General features: G+C 44.8%; 3 protein-coding genes across 4 annotated transcripts in view; 2 read left to right on the forward strand and 1 right to left on the reverse strand.

Annotated features, from left to right (window-relative positions):
* Window positions 1-7,810: 7,810 nt before the first annotated feature.
* On the forward strand, window positions 7,811-14,743 carry zgc:92594 (uncharacterized protein LOC436996 homolog). Its single transcript, XM_060077271.1, has 8 exons — window positions 7,811-9,051; window positions 9,708-10,375; window positions 10,873-10,981; window positions 11,639-11,734; window positions 12,214-12,447; window positions 12,801-12,823; window positions 13,181-13,329; window positions 13,429-14,743. The coding sequence occupies exons 2-8, from the start codon at window positions 9,708-9,710 to the stop codon at window positions 13,689-13,691; spliced, it is 1,542 nt and encodes a 513-aa protein (XP_059933254.1). The 5' UTR covers window positions 7,811-9,051; the 3' UTR covers window positions 13,692-14,743.
* A 92-nt stretch (window positions 14,744-14,835) lies between these two features.
* Window positions 14,836-19,868, forward strand: mrpl48 (mitochondrial ribosomal protein L48). 2 transcript variants are annotated; one of them, XM_060077274.1, is made up of 8 exons: window positions 14,836-15,047; window positions 15,814-15,875; window positions 15,987-16,015; window positions 16,090-16,175; window positions 16,566-16,735; window positions 18,377-18,479; window positions 18,921-19,010; window positions 19,588-19,868. In XM_060077274.1, the coding sequence occupies exons 1-8, from the start codon at window positions 15,027-15,029 to the stop codon at window positions 19,669-19,671; spliced, it is 645 nt and encodes a 214-aa protein (XP_059933257.1). In that variant the 5' UTR covers window positions 14,836-15,026; the 3' UTR covers window positions 19,672-19,868. The 2 variants fall into 2 exon arrangements, with proteins under 2 accessions (XP_059933257.1, XP_059933258.1); XM_060077275.1 differs by having other exon boundaries at window positions 14,850-15,047; window positions 15,820-15,875.
* Window positions 19,869-20,975: 1,107 nt separating this feature from the next.
* LOC132475887 (sterile alpha motif domain-containing protein 9-like) overlaps window positions 20,976-21,904 on the reverse strand; it is a 4,960-nt gene continuing 4,031 nt past the window's right edge. Inside the window, exons 2-3 of the mRNA XM_060077267.1 lie at window positions 21,665-21,904; window positions 20,976-21,533 (exon numbers count right to left, since the gene is read on the reverse strand). The exon at window positions 21,665-21,904 is cut by the window's right edge and continues 1,959 nt beyond it. Coding sequence (XP_059933250.1) covers window positions 21,691-21,904 — 214 coding nt within the window. The 3' untranslated portion in view covers window positions 20,976-21,533; window positions 21,665-21,690. The remainder of the gene's footprint in view (window positions 21,534-21,664) is intronic.

The raw sequence follows: 21,904 nt of genomic DNA on the forward strand, positions 1-21,904 counted from the left end.
CCAGACCGCCGCCGGCCGGGGCGACGCCTGGATCGGCCTCCGTAACGACGGACCCGCCAGGTGGCTGTGGTCGGACGGAAACGGAGCGCTGTCTAGTTCGTATTGGCATAAAGGGCAGCCCAACTATAGGGACTGCGGCACGGATTGCTGCGCAGAGGTGACTGCATCGGGCTGGAACGATCTCAATTGTACCCGTGTACGTCATCTTGTGTGCCGAGGCAGTGAGTCGAAACCATTCTTGTGTGATTTACGATTCACAAAGTATCACTTGCAAATTGTAAATACTGTAATTCAAATAAAACTTCTCAATAGAGATGAGCGTTTTTATGTAGCAAGTCCGCATGCATGCGAGGGATTTCCCTGACCGTGGGTCAGAAGCCTGGAACGGTCTAAAACGCAAACGGTCCCTTAAAGAGGCAGGCGCACTCAACCAGAAACAATAATCTGTAATTAGATTAGTAAAATTGTACCAATATTATAACGAGGAATGACTTTTCTTTCTCCAGAAACGTCGCCGTACTATTTCCTACAGCCCCGTATTTTGGGATGGAGAAATGCCCTGGATCATTGCAGAAGCCTAGATATGGACCTGCCCGCTGTCAGGAGCAACCGGACAGTCATCAATGCGGAAGGGATAACCTCCTTCTGGAGCGGCCTCTTCCTGGACCGGTGGGCGTGGTCCGACGAGAGCCCCACCTCCCTCAGGTACTGGACGTTGGGCGAGCCCGCCAACCTCCAGGGCTGTGCCGTTGTCAGTGTCACGGACCAGGGCCGGTGGTACGAGGAGCAGTGCGAGGCCAAGATGCCTTTCGTCTGCCAGGGCGGTGAGTTCTGCTGGTCTCCACCACAAGGTGGCAACAGTCACCGTTCAGAAACAACTGTCTTTGACGTTTTGAAATGTGACGGCCGATCAACATCCCCACCTGGTGGCAAATAAGAAGACCCCTTTAAAAAGAGTGAGCTGTTCAATGTGGTGTCGATGTTGGTGAACAGAAGGTTCTCGTTGCAGGTCTGAAATCGCGGAGGGTGCTGATGAAGTTAAAGATGGAATCGGATGATGACCTCGAACGCTCAGCCCCCAGTGCTCAGCTCCTGCAGCAGGTGAGAGAGCCGTACCTGACTACTTGTGTACTCTCAAGTGATAACAGCACGACCGGGCAATACGAGAACCGTCGTTTGTGTTTGTGTCGGTGTGTTCAGCTCGAGGCGCAGTTGAGAAGTCAGGGGATATCAGATTTCAAACTCAGCTGGAAGAGCGACATCCGTCGTCAGGATGAGATAAACGAGAATCCTGCAGCTGAGAGCCACGGTCCAGGTTCTGAAGAACTGAAATTTGTTTGTTCTGATGATAGCCCAACTGAACTTATGTTCTGATGATTTCCGCAAATTATACCATGTATTGCAATTATTGCAAATAAAAGCAGTAAAAATAAGACACTGTATATTATTGACGTAGATGAACGTAGATAAATCAATGAATAAAAATTCATTGAATTGACTTCATTGAATATTTTCGCCTGAAATAACTTTTATCTTCTCTATTCCTTTCAGGATGTTGACTGACTGAAGCAACAGACCATACGTACACACATACGCGCACTTGCATACATAGCCGACCACATATAGATAAATAAACACACATGCAAAATATTTGCATGTGTGTTTAGATAAGGAGCTTATTATTATTATGGACCTTATTATCAGAGTTACTGTTAGTTTTGTGCATTCCGCGTGAATTTATTTGTAGCAACTTATTAAGTAATTGTATATCATGACACAATGTGCAGTTTGTCTCTATCACTGTTTTGAGGGGCTGCTGTAAAATGTCAGAGTAGTAAAGGGAGAGAGCAAGATTCAGAAATATTAACAACCCAATAAAATGCCCCTCCCTCTCTGATCCCTCCCTTTAATGTTTAAGTAGCGGGTTGAGGATCAGGGGGTAGCCTACTGTCGTACAAAGTAGCCTGCGGAGCCCTTTGAGACCGGAGCTGTGATTCAAGATATACAAATCAAATGGACCTGACTTGGTGTTTGTTAGCAGGATGAGGAAGATGTTTCACAATGCACAAAGACACGAGTGCAGGCCCAGCGTGATAGACATGGTTCAGTGCTCGTCAAAGATCTAGGCCTGTTTGAAAATGTCCTGCCCGGCGTGGAAGGAGATGAGAGCTATAACCTTCAACTAATAAAAGCTTTAGACATAAATCAAGTCTGCGTGGCTCCCATTTATTCTTATTTTACAAAGGATGTATTCACGTGGTTGAATGATAGTTGTAGCTAGGTAGGTGTGCTTCATACATCTTGTTAAATAATGTGTTCTCATAATGTTATCCTATTTGTTAAAATAATATACCCCTATGTTACGTGGATTACAACCTATTTTTGTATCCAACGTATTTGTGAAATACTGTAAATGGTCAGTCTGTAAATGGTCATGTACCCTGGCTGCTTTTTATTGTATTTTGAATTTCACTCGTTCTGGTCCGATCATTTTCATGTATTAATTCCCACCTGCAAACTCCAGTCCATTCCATCCATCCACAAATAAACATTCCATCAGCAGGTTTATATTATTACGCCTAACCTTCTCATTTTAGGCAAAGTATAAGACAATACTATCTTAACAGTATAATTGTAACCATGATATAAATGGAGTCATTCAAGTAACAATATTTAAATACTTACATTGTTGGGTAAGACAGAATTTGGTTTTATTCTGAATCCAGTGAAACAGATTGGTGGTTTTAGCTGATATAAAAACTTTCAGGTGTTTATATATGTTTATGTTTAAGTATTTGGCAGACGCTTTATTCCAAAGCGACATACATAAAAAAATACATAGCCTAAAAAACAATCACTGTAAAAATTATAATATTTTTAAGGAAAGAATGTTAATACAATTAAATACAAAATATCAAAACAAAGTGTCAAGACAGAATAAACTGCTGCTGCAACAACAGTCAGAGATACAGTCTATAAGGTCCCTAAGATATATAGTGTATTCATACATCGTTTAGGTCGGATATATATGTAAATATAACCTAATCATATATTGTTTCTTAAACTTAAAAATAGCTGACCATTTTTTTCCCCTTCTCTCGGACGTCTGGTCACTTATAGCATGGAAGAATATTCTATTAAAAAATGAGAAAACGCATGAAAATCAGTGGTATTCAGTGAGGTATGATAAATTAAATGCGCTGACAGTTCATTGCTCCTGTCAAACGGATTACACTGAGTGCAGCGGATCATCATTCCAAGATGGTGGCCCTTCATCTCGTCAGCGCCAGTAGGCCGTGGCGTTCGATGGGCCTTCTATGATATAGGATTTCAATGGTGTCAACCTTTTCATCCTAGACAAACCAGAAAGGGCTTTTTACAATCTACCGTAGTAGACTCTAGCTCTATTTATTTCAATATGAATACCTAAAGTTACAGTATTTCTATTATAAGTCATTTAGCCATACCACATCCCCTCCTGCTGTATAATGAGCTGCTGTTATTTTGTTGTGGACTAAACGTCCACACAACACTGAAGAATCTGAAAGGTATAGGATATTAAAGATAAAAGGATGTTGATTTGTTAAACATTTGAACGAAGATTAACGGTTAAAAATGTACCAAGTTACGAAGTCAGAAGTAGTTGAAGTGTCAGAGAATGTGCGAACAGACTTCCATTGTAGCCCCTAAAGTGGAATATTTTGAGTATTAAATATTTTATAAATCTGAAAAGAAGTGCGCGATTTCAAGCTAATCTGAACAATTTAAAATTGAAGAAAAAAAAAGTCTTGAATCAGAAAGAAAGAAAGAATAAAAATGTAAGAAGAACTAGATGAGGGCTGCATGAAGCACTCACCTAATCTATCCCAGGGTAATGCTGGGATGAATCGTAACAGCTCCGAGAGACAAGCCATTATCCAAGCCGTGGAAGAGGTCGCCGACTCAAGCACACGGGTCTAAAGTGTAAATATGGATAAAACGCGCCCGGGGCGGACCATGACGCAGCCGCTCAAATGCCCTCCTCCGAAACGCCCTGGAGTAGAGCCGTCCAAGCGCCCCCCCACCCCCTTTGCAGAGCAGAGTGTAGCGGCTCTTGGCAGCGTCGCTATAACACAAAAACAACTGTTGTGTGGCGTAGAACCAAAAGCCAAAGGAGCACCGTCTTAAAAGATAGAGCATACGAAGTGGCTTGAGACAGAGGTCCGAAAGGGTCCCTGGATGGTGGGACAGCCCAAACGGCTGCCGTAAGGGCTTATGGTGCTAGCCATTTGTATGATACGCCGATACGTCCGACCTGCTCTAGCGAGAAGGTGACGTAATTTGTCTGGGAAAGCTGGGAGATTCACACCTTACAACTACAACGTACCGGCGTACCAGACAAATGGATAGCACCATTAGATAGCGGAGAAAGCCAAGCGTATCTCCAGTAAGCACTGTAGGAAACCAAGCTCGCCGCCCAACTCACAAAGAGATGGGTCAACGTGGTTGTTGTCACACCACGGAGAGGAAGCGCTCCACTTCACCGCGCAGAGGACGGAAGAGAATGGCGCTTAGGCACTCTGGATAGTGTTGATAACCACTGCTGGCAGATTCTGCCCTGCAGGATCAACCAATCCGAAGCCAACACGACACATAGGGCCGGTGATGCACTGTCCCGTCCCGTGCGCTTGTATAAGCACAATCGGTCTGACTGAGACCAGCCATGACGCCGCAAGTTATGGAAACGACAGAGCTAGACGGCTCTCCAGGGACACCAGAACCAGGAACAGATCCTCCTGTTTGACCAAAAGAGGATGGAGCAGTTGAAGTGGCGAGAATGCAAACATGAGAGCCCGCGGTTAAGGAGGGCGTGCCATTGGGTCTAACCCCAAACGGGGAAGATCCTGATGGCTGAGAAAGAACCAGAACCGGCAATGAGCTTTCTCTCTGGACGTGAAAGGTCCACCTGAGCCGTTCTGAGCTGGACTACAGCCAGACATGAGGTGCGCCCTGAAGTTCTGGGCGCCCACGATATGCAGGGCTCTAGGCTGGGCTGAGCAGATATGACACCCTGTCTGTTCTGATCAGAACATAGCGGCACCAGGTGAGGAAAAGGAAAGTAACCCATTTTTCAACCATGGCGAGCCCTAGCACATTTATTTGTGCAGTGGGGAGCGTCAGCCACTCGCTTCCGACCACGTGGGGAGGTACGTCCCACCCCAATGCGTCGACGAGTTGTCCGTAAAGACCACAACGTAAGACGTCACTCGAAGAGAGTCCCCTTGAGAAGTGCGAAGGGGGCTTCCCCAATATTCCTGGTCTGGCAACACAGAGCCACCGATGTGGTCTACACCACAAGGGGCAGACGCAGGGGGAGCACAGGGTGGACAGCTGCCATCAGCCCCAACAGGTGCATGATAGACAGTGCGGTCACGCTCCTGTGAAAGCGGGAGAGGCTAGAGCCTTGCTGTCATCGTGGCCGAGTAGGGACACTCCCATCGACTAGCCGACGGCTGGGGAGCGGTGAGCTCTTCCCAGTTGATGGCTGAACCCAAGGAAGAGCGATGGTTTATCACCGTCATGTTGTCACTTCTCGCAGCCTCCTCTGAGTGGCTAAGGACAAGCAGGTCGTCAAGATACAAAATAATATTTGCATCCCTTGATGCCTGCAGCACCAGCACAACCTCCACACACTATGAGGATGTGCGCATCCGTTACCAGTAGCAATACCATCACCACTATCCGCACCATCATTGCCACCACTAACGGAATCCACCGCCCAAATGCAGATCCTAGGTAAGCAGGGGGCAGTACAAGGATCTTTTGGGGCTTGTAGTCCCAAATGGGACTACAAGAAAGGATCAACACAGAGTTTTCCTAAAATGAATGAATAGCAGTGCTGTGCCATCATGCTGCCTTTCCAGTGCCATCATTTAACATTTCAAAATAAGGTTTCATGACGTGGACATTGTGGCTGACGTCAATATTTGTATCTATACATTTTATTTTATTTTTAATTAAGAAAAACTTAAATTAATTTGAATGATCATTTAAAAAAAGTTTTGCAAAGTTCAGTTAAATATCACAAAGAACAGAGAAAGGAAATAAATAAACGCATGCACTATTCTTATTCTCAATGTTCTCAATGCTGTCTTCAAGGGCAACATATTTGCACAAGAGGAACAGTGCAAATATCAGATATTTCCATATTGATGTAACCTTGGGATCTCAAGCTCAAACCTGAGGATGTGGTTAGAGTCACTACAGCAACAATCTCCTCACGGGTGTTTCCCTTTCTTCATAGTTACATCGACATCTTTTTGCAGATGCCTTTATCCAAAGAAACGAAAATGTCGCTACCATCTTTTTTTAATAGTGCTGTAGAAAAGAATAAAAAAACAACATCAGGGAACAGGGAAGAGTGCAGAGTATCTATAAGAATTAGAAAAACAAGCGTAACCAAGTTTCACCTCCAGCTCAACCTCCTGAAAGCCCTCTGAGACGGACCTTGTTCAGATAGCCGGTTCCAAGTTGACCTTTGACCACTAAAGTTGTGACCTCTTAGTGCCAACTACAAAGTTTAAGTAACAATTTTCTCGGAACAAAATGAGACTTCTACTAACACTACTAATAATTGATATCTAAGTGATGAAGTGATCTTTAAATCTAAATGCAAAGTGTCTAAATCCGAAGCCTGATAGTATTTCATTCTGAAATGAATGATTTCAATTCAAAATACCCTGCACACACTGTAACCATCTGAGGTCAAGGTGGTGCTTCGATTTGGCTGCAAACATGCAATTTTGTTTAGTGCTGTCAATATCTTTATCGATAAGTTTTGCAAAATTTAATTTAAATAACACAAGAACAGAGAATTGAAATAAATAACCCCCTGCACTATTCTAATTCTTAATGGTCTCAATGCTGTCTTCAAGGACAATATATTTGCATAAGAGGAACAGCAGAGGCTCAAGGAAAATCAGTTATTTCCATATTGGATGTAACCTTGAGATCTAAGGCTCAACCCTGAGGATGTCTTTTTTAATATTGCTATAGAACAGAATAAAAACAACAACAGGGAACAGGGATATTTGTGTGCATGAGGACTCTGTTCTGCAAACGAAATCTACCTTTGGGTACAAAATAAAGCAAATTGAACTAACTTGCACTTGAACTTGATAGGTCAATGCAATGCTGTGGTCCAGTTGTGCATTTGGCATTTTAGCATTTTAGTACAACGCTGTATGTCTGTGACTAGGTATTATTGGTTAGGCTTAGTGGATTCAGAAGAGGGAACATCTGTGTTCTGTGAACATCTGAGGGAACAGGTAGTGTAGTAACCTGACCAAAGACACGGACAACGGAGAACGATGTATCACCATGTAACTTTATGTAGAATCTTAGAAGTGTCGCCATACAGAGTATCCACAGGTCTTTCTACTCGTGCATTCACAGAACAAAGGAATGCATAATGCCAGTGTCACTTTATAGTAGAGCCCCGCCTGGTGGTACAACAGAGAACTACTATCTTAAACATTACAACAGGTAGGATGTTGTTTTGAGCTCTGGATCCCGTTCTGTGGTTCTCCTTGCCTCTGGAAGTCTCCCAGAGGAGCTGAGGGCGTCAATATAGCTGTCAATATCTTTCAATTAAATCTTAAAGCGTAACTTTTAAATTAAATTCATTGATAGACCATCAGACCATGTTTCATGTGCGAGTCTCCGCGGTCCGTCTCCTTGGTGAGCGTTTCATCATATAACAGCCAGCCATGTCAATTATGTTGCAATTTGATGAATAATTTATCAAAAAATAATAATTCTTTAAAACACACACTTATATGTAGCCTACATATAAATACTTATTGTCATTTTTTCTCTTGTAGGCCTAATTTAAGCCATGGGATAGGACCTATGTGACGCAAATGTTAAAAGCAGGATTTACAAAACAAATTGACAATGGTTTGCAAAGTAAATGTTGCACATTGTATAAACTCACGTGTGTCTGTGTGTGCGTGTGTGTGTGTGTGTGTGTGTGTGTGTGTGTGTGTGTGTGTGTGTGTGTGTGTGTGTGTGTGTGTGTGTGTGTGTGTGTGTGTGGTGTGTGTGTGTGTGTGTGTGTGTGTGTGTGTGTGTGTGTAGGCCTATGTGCGTGTGGGTTTGTGTTGTAGGCCTACTGGACAAATTAATGAGGATATTTTTCAAGAAGATTTATTTTTGGGGGCTATTTATGCCATGTAAAAAGATGAACTAAGGCAAAAGGCATGGGGTGCAGATACTTTTTGAATGCAGGGTCTACTCTACATTAGATAAAATGAGCACCAATTTGCTGAGGTGTGCTCATGGACTCAAAGACGATACCATTTTCCCATCAGCTGCTGTTGAATACATCCTTCTATGTGCAATGTCCTTAAACCTCACTCGTTTTCGAACTGAACATGTGTAAACGTTAGTGTTAAAGTCATTGTTCAGTTCAGCCATTCATTGGTCTTCATTGTTCAATCGCGGACTGTACGCAGGACATAATGCTGCGTTCATACCATGTGGGACGCAAGACTACGATTAGAAAGATCATCATTATTGTTAAAATTGCGTTTTGGGATTGGCTACATATTAAATAGGACTGCTTTTGTTCTTCTTCTACTATATTGGTCGACAACATCCAATTAATCAAATAGTAATTTATTATATTTCAAAGTAGTCGAGGGGAGGGAACAGAATTATTGTGTGTGCTGCTCTTACATCATTTCAGTTGCCCTCCTAAACCTTAATTTTTTAAAGTTAGTTTATTAGCATGCTTCCCCAATATGGCGTGAATGATGACTTATAACTTCAACGCACCATCACCATAGCAACATAGCGTCGGGAAGCGCATTAAAATGACGTCAGACCGTCCTGTGTACAATCCAGCAGCTCTTCGTGTTTGGTCCTCCGCTTATTAGTCCCATGGACAGATCCACACACCTTTACGCACCTCGTACACACAGTGGTCGACCTCACATGTGCCGAAAACACCAGAGGTAGAAACAAAGGCCCGATGACTGAAACACCCCGCAGGTACCAGAGACGAGCAAGGTGAGTTTGTGATTAGTTTCAGAGATAATCTACTTCAGTTCAGAGGTATTTAGTCAGTATTGACACGAGGCCACGTCAATAAATCTTACGTGATTCAGTATCAATGTTGTTTGAATCAGAATAAAACCACTGTCCCATCGTTTGGAAATTAACGCTATAACTCATTCATAATGGAAGTCACTGTTCCACTTATGCCGGATGTACTGTTTTGTGGTTGTAATTATATTAGAACATTTTTGAGTAGATTAATGAAGACAATCATTGTAATAATTGTTTTAGAAGAGTTTACTAGCTTCACTAATGTGGCACTGCTTATCCTGTGATGCCAACGAAAGAACTCGCAATGGCAACAGCTCGGCTACAGAAACTCTGCTTGGTGATAATGAGTCGTTTACAACACCTATATTTTGTACTCGTTACTTGTACAGTTTTTGTATATCCCAGCCCCCTATTAGCTTCTTATTACATTCCTGTCTCTCTCTCTCTTTCTCTCTCTCTCTCTCTCTCTCTGTCTCTGTCTGTCTTTCTCTCTCTCTCTGTCTCTGTCTGTCTTTCTCTCTCTCTCTGTCTCTGTCTGTCTTTCTCTCTCTCTCTGTCTCTGTCTGTCTTTCTCTCTCTCCCATCGTACTTTAAATGTCCCTCGCCCGGCCCCCAAGATGGCGTGTGTCCACCCGGAGCTGTCCAGCAGCGTGCTGAGGGAGGAGCTGACGTGCCCCGTGTGCCTGGACGTGTACCGGGACCCCCGCCTGCTGCCCTGCGGACACAACTTCTGCCTGGGCTGCCTGCGCCGGCTGCAGCACCAGGCCCCGTCGCAACGCGGCCACTTCAGCTGCCCCGAGTGCCGCGAGAGCCACCGCTGCTCCGCCAAGTTCCAGAAGAACTTCAAGCTGGCCAACATCGCCGACGACTTCCGCCGCCGCGGCAGGTTGGCGTCGTCGTCGTCGGCGGCAATGACGTCGGGAGAACCGTCGCTGGGCTCCAGCTCCTCCTTGGCCGCTCTGCCCTGCCTGGCTTCTCGACTCTCGGTCCCGTGCGACTACTGTCCGCCGCCGTCGGGGGCCGGAGCCGCGGAGCCACCCGTCGTCAACGGGGAGCAAGGGGAGCCTGCGGGGGGGGCGGGCGGGGCCTCGGGCGACTCCTCCGAAGGCGCCGCCGTCGCCGCGGCGACCCCCGCCGTGAAGACGTGTCTGAAGTGCGAGGTGTCGATGTGCGCCGAGCACGTCAGGCCCCACCTTGAGCTGCCGGCGTTCAGGGAGCACCCGCTGACCGACCCGCTCGACGACCTCCGCAGCCGCAAGTGTCCGAGCCACGACGAGCTCTACAGGTACCAGACCCACCCCCCCCCCCCCCCCCCCCCAGACGATCACGAAAGTGCTCTCTAGCTTATCTGATCTGAGAAGGGTGGCGGTTGCCCATTTCCTCAGGGCTGGAAATCCTTGTGGAATCACAGCTTCTGAAGTTGTTCTGTGCTTCTGTTCACCGTGAACGTCCCCAGCTGTCGGTAGGGGCATCAGTCCCAGTGAAGTAGTCGCCCCCTTGTTTTTGTATGCTGCCTGGTTATAGATCATCAGGCGTGGATCTGTTCGTATGAGCGACCGTTAACCCTTAGAACATGTGAAATAAAAACCTGCAACATCGAATGTATACAGCATATATGGACGGGCTTTCTCCATTTGTGATGGACACAAAAGGATCGAATTTGAAAAAGACAAAAATAGGGGCCCTCTCAGAGATGTGCCCCTGGTTGACCCTGCGTGTTGTGACCCCGTGGCTTGACCTCATGTCGTGACCCCGGGGCCTGACCATAGGTTGTCCCCGTAGGTACTACTGCCTCGACGACAAGGTGTGCGTGTGCAACGCCTGCACCATCGAGGGGGGGCACGCGGGGCACAGCATCAAGACCCTGAGGAACACCGCCAGAGACCTGAAGGTAGGGGGACTGATGAGCTGATGGTGGACGGACGGGCGGACGGGAGACGCCTCCTCCACACACACGCAGCATGATGCTAGTGGCGGCCCGGCCCCTCAGCCTTTCGCTGCCTGCATTTTGCTTATTGATTTAGTTACTAATCATAATAACCCTAATCGCTTCAATTACGATGAATATTCAGGAATGAATATGAATAATTGCTCAATAATGATATCAACTGATAAGTGTGTGTGTGTGTGTGTGTGTGTGTGTGTGTGTGTATACATATTTGTGTGACCTTCTAGTTGTGTGGTGTGCAAAATCTAGTGTGATTCATCTGGAATCCTTGTGAATGGCTAGCCTATTGTCAGTGCTGTGTGTGTGAGGGAGAGACAATGTGTGTTTGTGTGTGTGAGTGACTGTGACAGAGAGAGAGAGAGAGAGAGAGAGAGAGAGAGAGAGAGAGAGAGAGAGAGAGAGAGAGAGAGAGAGAGAGAGAGAGAGAGAGAGAGAGAGAGAGAGAGAGAGAGAGAGAGAGAGAGAGAGAGAGAGAGACAAAGAGAGGTGAATAAAGGACCTGTGAAGCAGTCCCTTGCCTATGAATTGGAGGCGTTTTTGCTATTTTAAAGTCCTATTTCCATGTGTTGTGATTGTGACTTGTGATTGTGACCTGCCCAGGAGTCTCTGGACAAACAGCTGTACCGTCTGGAGCGGAGGTTCACCACCACAGAGAAGAAGGTCCATGAGCAGAGGGAGAAGGAGCGACAGAACCGGGTAAGAGCCAGCCATCTGGAATCCTCCCTGCACCCCCCATGTGAACACACACGGGGGGGGACTCCCCCAACTGTGATGTCACACAAGGGTGGACACTCCCACCTGTGATGTCACACATGGGTGGACACTCCCACCTGTGATGTCACACATGGGGAGACACTCCCACCTGTGATGTCACACAAGGGTGGACACTCCCACCTGTGATGTCACACATGGGGAGACACTCCCGGTTGTGACGTCACACGCAGATCGAGTTTAGAACCGCACCCCTGGTAGCCCAAATGGGCATCTTAATGTATAGAATGTGTTTATGATCCGACTTGATCCCTCTGAAGCTCTCCATCCATTTATGTGTCCGTCCATCCCACCTTCAACCCCGCCCCAACTAACCATCAATCCCTCACCCACCCCTCACCCACCCCTCACCCACCCCTCACCCATCGACCCTCACCCACCCACCCACCCATCCCTCCGTGCAGAAGTTCTCGGAGGACTCGGAGCAGTGTCTCGCTGCGCTGGGGGCGGAGCTGAAGGCCAAGGTGGACGGCTTCATGGGCCAGCTGCGGGGCTGCGCCCAGGGCCACAGCGACTCCAACCGCCGGGTCATCCAGAAGAACCTGCAGCGCGTGGGCCAGGACCAGGCCCGGCTGCAGGGGGTCCGCTGCGGCATGGAGACCCTGCTGCTGGAGAACGACCCCTTCCGCTTCATCCAGGCAAGACGGACGCACCCGGCCGCCCACACAGCCATCCAATTAGTATTTATTAGGACTAACCCCTTGAGATGAACCCATCTCGTTTTCAAGTGGGTCCTTAACAACATAAAGTACATCCGTCGTTTTAACTTAACCCGTCCAATATATACACCTTATAAGGCACCGTCTTGTTCTGCTTTCACCCCAAGTCAACAATCAAAGTAGGGTTGTTTCTTCTATTGGGATATCTTTTGCTATTTAACAAATCGGTTGCCTGTATTTAGCTTTGCACTTGTTTCACCCTTGTTTAAATTCTATAACATGGCATATTACTATCAGACATTCAACTTTACAATGCTCTTTATTTTCTTTAGGCATACAAAACGACAAGGAAGCAGTAAGTATTTAACTTACCTTAATTTTCGGGCTGGTTTAGATTGACCCAGGATGAGCAGGACTCCGGGTTAGCATGATTCAGTATTCGTTTTATTTCAAGGTGAGTCGGATTCAGGGTTCGCCTTATTCAGGGTAAGGTTGATTTATGGTTAGCGAGATTCAGCGTTGGTTTGATCCGGGGTTTGCATGATTCAGGGTCATACGATGAGCATTTGCATGCCTCTGTGTTCGTAATTTTTGCTCAAGCAGGATTTGGGATGAACCTAATCTGCCACGCTACTATAGGTTGGCGACGGCGTTGACGTGCACGGCGTGTGTTTGTTCCTGGGATCTTCCTTAAAACGCTCCGTGTGTCCAGGTGCCGTCGTCAGCTGAGGAGGAACATGTTTTACCCCGAGTACGTGGACATGGAGACGGACGCCCTCGGCGACGCCATGAACCGGGAGATGATTCAGTTCCTGGAGGTGACCCTCCAGTCGCTCATCATCACCGCCGTCGAGCACCTCCGTAAGCACAGCGGGGCGGGGCCAGTTAGACGAGTGGTGCCGGTGGACTTGGAGGAGTTGTGGGATACGACCTTTGACCTTTGATCGTTTTCTTCTTCAGAGCATCTTCCGGAAGCAGGCGAGGAAGGAGAGCAGGAGGGGATGGAGGAGGAGGAGGAGGAGGAGGAGGAGGTGACGGAGGAGGAAGACGACGACGAAGAGGACGACAGCAGCGATGAGAACCGAAGCGAGGGCGAGGAGGAGGCAGAGGAGGAGGAAGAGGAGGAGGACCAGAGCGACTTGGCCGACGACCTTTACAGCCCAGAGGAGGAGGACTACGAAGAAGAGGAGGGCGAAGAGGAGGAGGAGGAGGAGGAGGTTTAAGGAGAGGTGGGGCCTATGGTTCACTTATGTAGTCTGTTGTCAGCCCTCGGTCACTACAGCAAAGGGCCTGTTAACAAATCAGCATGCATCGCCATGACCACACACGCAGCTGTGTGCTTTGGATAACTCTCGGAATGCTGCAACGGAATCTTCAGTCCTTTATTGGAAGATTGATATAAATATTGGCGTGTGATGGGGCGTTTGAATGTGTTTTGGGTTTGTGTTTTTTTTTATTGTAATTTTTGTTACCAATCTTATTTTGCAAAAATCATTGCCTCTGCCAACTTAAGGCTCAAAACACACACACACACACACACACACACACACACACACACACACACACACACACACACACACACACACGTGCATGTTTAAATGGGAATGTATTTGAGTATAATGCTGCCGATGGGTATTTTAAGGAAATACCACACAAGCTCAAAAGTTTGAAATTATTATTTTGTTTATATTTATGCTTATGACATGCAAATAAGATAATATATATACAGTATATACTAGTAAATTAAGTATTTATTCACTTTTTTATATTATATACTAAAGAACAAAACATTTTAAAAGTTTGTATTTACCTATTCTACATCTTTGCTCTATTAACAGGATAAGCAACAAAAAAATGTATGAAATAAATATTCATTTCAATTTCCTAGTAAATTACTCAAAAAAAATGTTTTAATCCTATTTAGATGTAGCAAACAATAATTCAAATTATTCTTACTGAGATAACAATGCCACCTAAGCACTAACACATACATCTCAATTACATATTCATCATATGTGCTTGTGTGCATGCCTAGGTATTTGGAAATGTATAATTTACTTGGCCTAAATTTTTATGCACTGTATTTTCAGAAATCTATATATAGATGGCTGGCATTCTCTTTCAAAGTGAATCGGTTCTATGCAGTTACTATGTTAAAAAAAGGTGAGGGTAGGGTTTTGCACTTTAATACAGGAGCTTATTTGTTTGAATACTAATAATACTGTAAGGTACTGTATTGAAACCATTCTCAAATAAAGCGTTTGAATGATCACAACTGTCCTTCAAGAACAACTTGGGAGCTTTCATATATTTTATTTTGGTATTATACACATTATTATACCACAAGAAGGAACCAAAGGCTGCAGCCAATGTTTCAACCAATGCGCGCACACGGACGGAATTGCAGACGTACGCGCTTCAGCTTGTTGCTTTTCGGCGATGCCTGTGCATGGTTCGTGGACAGCTCAGTACCTGGATAATGCAACTTTGATAACAGAAAATTGACCTTGAGTGAGCTCATAGTTGTGGGGACAACAGGGAAGCCCGTGTCTGAAGCCATGAGCCTGCTCATCCGACAGGTACCGTGGTCACCGTTTCTTGTTCCTTGTTAGAGGTCAAAATAGAGCTGGCAGACCAGTGCCTAATACTGTTACGCTTGTGAGGGCTGGTTTTGAACAGACTTCAAGAAATTCATGCTTAGCTTACCGTTAATACTATCAGCATATGTAGACGTCTCCCCACATGGTTCTTTGGTCGAATAGCCCAGTAACGTTATATATTGTATCATACCGTCGGTTCTACTTTATGTCATTACAATTATGTGGGCGACGAAAGATGAATTTGAAAGGTTTGAACTTTGCTGAACTATCCCGGCAGCGATACTTTGTTTCCTCGGATGGCTTAGGCATGATCTGCCCTTCTCCTAACCTAGTAGTTGTGTTGTCTAACCCTAACCAAGTACTGGTGTTGCCTCCCTGCTTATGGTTTTTCACTTTATACTATACTTTATAATACGACACTTGACCTCCTAAAGGCTTTCTGTCCAAAAGGGCTTTTAGACAGAAAACCCGAGGTCAAAGTTCGAATGTATAATTTGCAGAAGACTGCAAAAGAGTCAAATCTAACTGTTCTTTCATCGGAGTACGTGATTAACATAATCGTCAGGCTAAGAAAATCAGAGTAGGGAAGATCATACAAATCGCCTCCTGGCACAGGTAAATTTGATTAAAAGCCAAACTAGGCTATGTGAAGTCACCGACAATTAAAGTCACTATGTGTAGGCGCCGACATAGGACTGACGTATACTAGCTTTAACACATTGAGTGTGTTTTTGGTTTCTTCCAGTTGCAGGTGTCCCTCACACAACAATCAATTTTGACCAATCAAGCATCAGCTTTATTACAAAGGTGAGGTGTTTTCTCTCCCACTTAATTTACATGATATGATTAAATATGTTTGAAATTTTGTTTGATTTCTGAAATACTATTCTTTATTTTGTTTTCTATTCTTTTTTTAAGGGTCACATCATCTTTTGCCCCTCTTTGCAGTAAGTATACAAAGGAAGAAACGTTAACTATTTGGCTATGCATGGTATTTATGTGTATATTGTCTTCTCTGCAGGATTTGCTCCTACGAATGAGAGGCACTACAGAACGATGCCAACACATGGCATCGGCAGGTGGAAATATCTGTTGCCCAAAGAAGTGGTGAGTTATTTTGTGTAGGGTTACAGAGCTTCCCCATCTGAAGTGATGCCTGGGAATGTGTTGTGTTTCAATGATTCTGCTGTGCTCTCCTATGTTGCAGTGGTATTGTTGTTTTGCGATGCGTGAGGACACTTTTGAGTGTGGATCTTTGTGTTTGAAACAATACACACCCTAAAAATATGAACCTACTTGAAAAAAAAGTGATGTTTCAAGTGCCTCTGAATAACTTCCATGAAATGCTTTGAAAAAAGATACAGAGAGTCAAAACTTCAAAATGTGACGTGACTCGGACTCACCTGTTATTTCACCTGTGTTTCCTCTTGTTACACACTTGTTTGTGTTGCAGCGTTGCATGAAAAGTGTTGAAAGTCTGACCCGTTTTGTTTTCAGCCCAGGAAGAAGCGGGACAAGCTTCAGATGAAGCCCATCCGGGGATCCACCGCCACGGAGTACGGCTCTCTGAGCGTCAAGGTGTCGGGCTACGACATGACGGTGGTGGAGCACTACTGCCAGTACATCCACAACCTCTGCAACCGGCTCGGCGTCAGGGTGTCGGAAAGGTTTGGAATTCAATTAAATTCTATTTGTTTAGCCCTTAATCACACGCACAGACTCAAAGGGCTTAACAGGCCATATACTGTATGTATGAAACCCCCCAGACCCCAGCCCCCCCAGAGGGCAAGAGGAAACTCCCTTAATCAGCAAGGAAGAGATCTAGAGGAGGAACGCAGAGCAGAGGATCCCTCCTTCAAGGGATGTTCAGGAGTGCAAAGGGTGCCATAATTGGCGTACATACATACATTCATACGTACGTACATACGTAGTACGTACGTATGTACGTATGAATGTATGAATGTAGAAAGCTAGAGAGGGACAACAGGGGAACACAAAAAGCCTGCTGTCTGTTGGCTGAATCAAATTGATCTGGATGACGGAGAGGGTGAGAGAGTGTGAGAGGAATGGAGAGAGAGAAAAATAAGGAAATAGAGTTCACGTGGGGAGAAGGCTCGAGGACTCTCAACAAAGAAGAGGAAGTCCGTCTTCTGACTTGACAGCCAGTGGCTACAACAACCAGACAACTGTCTGCTGCTCTTGTAAACTAGGCCAGTAGAGGAAGGGTGACGTACGTATGTATGCATGTATGTATGTATGTATGTATGTATGTACGTGCATGCATGCATAGGTACATACATACATGCATGCATGCATAGGTACATCCATACATACAGGCAAAACATTTAAAATGGGGTGCGGGCCGGTTAACCGTAAGGAGAGTCCCGCCATTCAGTCACTGGGATATGCAGGCATCCAGTCGTACTCACCGTAACAGGCCACAACAGGTTGAAGGATCCCGCTGGCACCCGGCAGGCCTCTATGGACGAGTGTCCAACGATCGGACATTGTGATATTAGTTCCTCTTCTTGGCCGAATTTAATGTCTGTGCGTCACTGGTCGAGTACCTGGCTTGGCTAGGGACATCTCTTATCAGAAACGGCCATTGCAATAATCTGTTTTCACCCAGAGATGGGGCTGTCCCTGTGTTTTTTATTTTTGGTGTTTGGTTGTTGTACTCTAATACTGTTATCTGTGAATCCTTATATTGGTCATGTGTATATGTTGCTACCTGTTACTGCTACTCTCAGTTTAGAAGTTTCACCAGTTTGTTGTTGGCCAGCATGAATTATCATTTGGAGGGCAACTATCATACCGTCAGGTGTGACGTTGTTAATCCATTACAAGCCATTAAAAAAATGATGTCACCATAAGGTAGATTTTGGAATGGATAGTTGTGGCCAATCAAACCACAACATTCTTTCCAAATCCAATAGCTCTGTCGTTATTATAGCTGACATATTATACAACGGGGGACCTAAATCCAGCGATCTGATTGGTTCCCAACTGTTGTATAATGAGCGTATACATAACTGCTATGACGCCCGATCATTTTGTGAAAGTTTGCATATCACTCCGCGGCTGGAAGTAGCCATTACAAGCTGTTTTGAAAATCTGCCTCTTCTGACATCACAAGTAGGCGTGTCCACCTAGATGTGTCCCTCATACATCTAGGTGGACACGCCCACTTGTGATGTCAGAAGAGGCAGATAATCCAAGCGTCTTGGAACGGCTAATCCTCACCTTTTTTAAAATGTAACTCTTGTCGACCCGAAAGTGTGAACGTTCAGTTTATGTTCCACGTGCAGCTACGCTTTACCAACAAAGAGCACAGAGGTCATGCTGATGCAGGAGCAAGGTACCAAGATGTACATCGACGCCCTCCTCAAGACGCACGAGAGGATCGTCCAGGTGGGTCCGACTCCTCAGCAGACGCTTTACATGCATCGCAAAGCAGTAAAGGAAGAGGCCTTATTTCAAAAGCACATTATGCTAGGGCTGCTAAAGTATCTAAAAAATCATAATCACGATTATTTTGGTCAATATTGAAATCACGATTATTCAAACGATTATTTTTTAACTTTGAAATTTCCCTTTTAAAAACAAAGACAAAAGAATGTACAAAAAACGTATCCAGCTGTTCATTATTGCCCATTCTATAAAACATTGAATGAATAAGTATGTAATAAGAATAAGTATATAATAAAAAAATATATACTTAAATAAAAATAAAATAAATGGTTTCAACTCTATTATATTATATATATATATATATATATATATATATATATATATTATAATATATATATATTATTATTATAATATATATTATATTATATCTCCCTGTTGTAGATCAGCAGCATGACCGCCACCTTATGCCCCACCTTCATGGACGTGGTTCTCCAGAACCAACCGGAAGGCGTTCAGCTTTCAGTCAAGGAGGTGAGTGTGTACACGTCCAACCCAGTACCCTTTAATCGCCTGGGAGTGGGAACACCCCTAACCCCACCGCTGTCCCTCCCGCCCTCTGTGAGCATCCTCGTTTATGATTGGACGTTGAGGATGACCTCCTTCCTTATAAGGCTCATGTCGTGTGGTTGTGATTAGCTGGCACGAGCCATTTGAAAATCATTCCTTCCCTGTGCCGTTGTGGCATCACTAGTGGGCGTATCCACCCAGATATATGAAGGATAGATGAGCAACGTTCGCTACGGTCCACTGGGTAGGCTGGTAGACTGATCTATCCAGCCTACATCTAGGTGGACCCGCCCACTTGTGATGTCACTATGGCACAGGGAAGGAATGATTTTCAAACGCCTTGTACCAGCTAATCAGGGTTAGGGTTGTCCATGATTTTTTTAGTTAATATAATTTGTGTTTGAAATTGTAAATATTTATACTTGAAGAAAATGCTTTTGTTTTGAGAATTCTCAAAATACCCCACCTGGTGGCATGACATGAGCCCTCTGATGGAGTGTTAACGCGGCTGTACTGATCCCCCCCCCCCCCCCCCCCTCAGCACGTGGAGAGAGACTTCCTGGAGCGCTTCAAGGCGCGACCCCAGCTGGAGGGTCTCATGGCGCAGGTGAACCAGCGGGACTGACCGTCCTGAGGAACATCCTCCGTCGCCCCGGCAACACCCGTAACACGACACACCACGCCTCAGCAAAATGAACTCCCAGTATTCCCCTCGTTCCTCTTCCCTCCTGCTCCCCATGTTGTTGTTGTGCGCCCCTGTGGTTATGTATTGATGGTGACTAGTTGTGATTGTTGAATAAATTGTACTGACTCCCGAAACAATGGTTCCCTCGAGTCGTCGGTGGTGTTTGCGTTCTCCGCTCATCGCACTGCTTTTACGTGGTTGCGTTACCTTACAGTTTGAACGGCTATTGGGCGGTTTAGCGTTTAGAACCAAGGTGGCCGCCGCGTGGATGAGGCCGGTCAGCACAGATTGGTTCAATTCCCCTTTCCTGTTTGGAACACCTTGTGACCGGCTTCTAGAGGGTCTTCATAGCTTACCCTGGGATCGTCTCTGGGCACAGCTAGCAAAGCTCTGATGGAGGGCCTTCCTTGAACGAGTGCAGTGTACAAACACAGGTTCTCTGGGACTCAGACTTGCAGACAGCACCCCCTGAAAAGGGCCAAGCCCCCCCTTCCCCCCAAAACTCATTTTTAAATTGTAATATTCATCAATTTTATTTTTTAATAATGGCTCAGGTTATAGGAGTTGGTGAATCTCGTGGCCCATACACTGCATGATCCCGAGAGTTGCCTTTACTTAAACACGCGCACACACACACACACACACACACACACACACACACACACACACATCAAATCCCTCACAACCACAACTGCCTCAGTGCTGCTTCCACCGACACTCCAAGGATCTTTTGTGGCACTTGGCGACCACGGCTGTGATCGCCATAATAATATAGCTATATGAAGTCATCGTACTGACTTATATGTAACAAAGTTAATCATAATTCCAATTGACGATGAACGTTGCTGCTTGTTGTTGAACTTGATTGGTTTGTTCGTATTATATTATAGTGTGTAGTATTATTTGTTATTGTTTGTTGCGACAAAATGTATTTGGCACCTGCTATAAACAATCTAGTCCCTGTAGCTCCCGCACTCATAATTCTTTGGCGCCGCTACTGGTACAATGCAGACATTGGAGTTTCAAACCCAGAGCCATCTGCTCAAATCGAATTACTCATCTATTCAGAAAGAACATCTTTTTTGTCTGACTCCTATTTACAGTATAGCCGTGTGCCAGTGTCACATGCAGATCCAAATATAAACTTTTCTTGCGTAAATTCAATGAGATAAGGATTTAATGTTTAAAATGATTATTTTGAGAAAAAAGCAATACATAACATAATTCATTAGAAATTTGCTAGACTTAATCAAACCAACATTCAAGCATTAATCTAAAAATACATTATACATTTTTTGTCTAACTCCTATTTGTAGCGGTGTGCCAGTGTGGCATGCACATCAAAATATAAGCTAAACTATCTTCACACGTAAATTCAACGAGAATAAGATGTAATGTTTAAAATGATTATTTCGAGAAAAAAGCACTACATGACATAATTCATAAGAAAATGCATTATTTGCTAGACTTGAAAACAAAACGTTCAAGCAATAATCCAAAAAAAGTTATATTTTTTGTCTAACTTCTATTTGTAGCGGTGTGCCAGTATTGCATGCAGATCAAAATATAAACGATCTTCACACGTAAATTCACTGAGAATAAGATGTAATGTTTAAAACGATTATTTAGAGAAAAAATGGATGCATAGCATAATTCATAATTCAAGAAAGATTATTACTTGCTGAACTTCAAAACCAAAAAACAACAACATTCAAGTAATAATCTAAAATAATGTTTGTGCCGGACAGTTGGTTCAGATCTCCGTGGTCAGCCGCCATGTTTGACTTATCATAGGAGAATACCTGCATGGGCGATAAGAACAATACTTACAAGAAATATGCAGTTAAAACATTTTCTATTTACTGAACAGAAATGCAACCTCCCCGTCAACATGCATCTTGATATGTAAAAAATGTTAACCAAAAATGTTAACCTTTTTTCGGTTATCGCCTCCTCATCTTAATCTGGGAACTGAATGTTGTAGGCTGTAGGGCCTCTGATGGTGAATCCAAGTTCAAAGGTCACAGTACCAGACCTCCAGAGAGCCAGCTGTTGGGCAGGATCCACATCCAGCTCTATTTCTTCATCCCCCACGGTGGTGTACACTTTGTAACAACGGACCACTCCGCCAACTCTGACCTTGGTTCCGTCACTTGTTTCAAGATAGAGGAGG

This window comes from Gadus macrocephalus, chromosome 17, assembly GCF_031168955.1.
Source record: "Gadus macrocephalus chromosome 17, ASM3116895v1".
NCBI classification, from domain to species: Eukaryota; Metazoa; Chordata; class Actinopteri; order Gadiformes; family Gadidae; genus Gadus; species Gadus macrocephalus.

Excerpts from the sequence above, each read along its gene's own strand:
- zgc:92594 (XM_060077271.1), top strand. The coding sequence starts at position 9,708 with ATGGCGTGTGTCCACCCGGAGCTGTCCAGCAGCGTGCTGAGGGAGGAG. Across the intron at positions 12,824-13,180 it reads TACAAAACGACAAGGAAGCA|GTGCCGTCGTCAGCTGAGGA; the intron begins GTAAGTATTTAA and ends CCGTGTGTCCAG. Across the intron at positions 13,330-13,428 it reads CACCGCCGTCGAGCACCTCC|AGCATCTTCCGGAAGCAGGC; the intron begins GTAAGCACAGCG and ends TTTCTTCTTCAG.
- mrpl48 (XM_060077274.1), top strand. The coding sequence starts at position 15,027 with ATGAGCCTGCTCATCCGACAG. Across the intron at positions 15,048-15,813 it reads TGAGCCTGCTCATCCGACAG|TTGCAGGTGTCCCTCACACA; the intron begins GTACCGTGGTCA and ends GGTTTCTTCCAG. Across the intron at positions 19,011-19,587 it reads TTCAGCTTTCAGTCAAGGAG|CACGTGGAGAGAGACTTCCT; the intron begins GTGAGTGTGTAC and ends CCCCCCCCTCAG.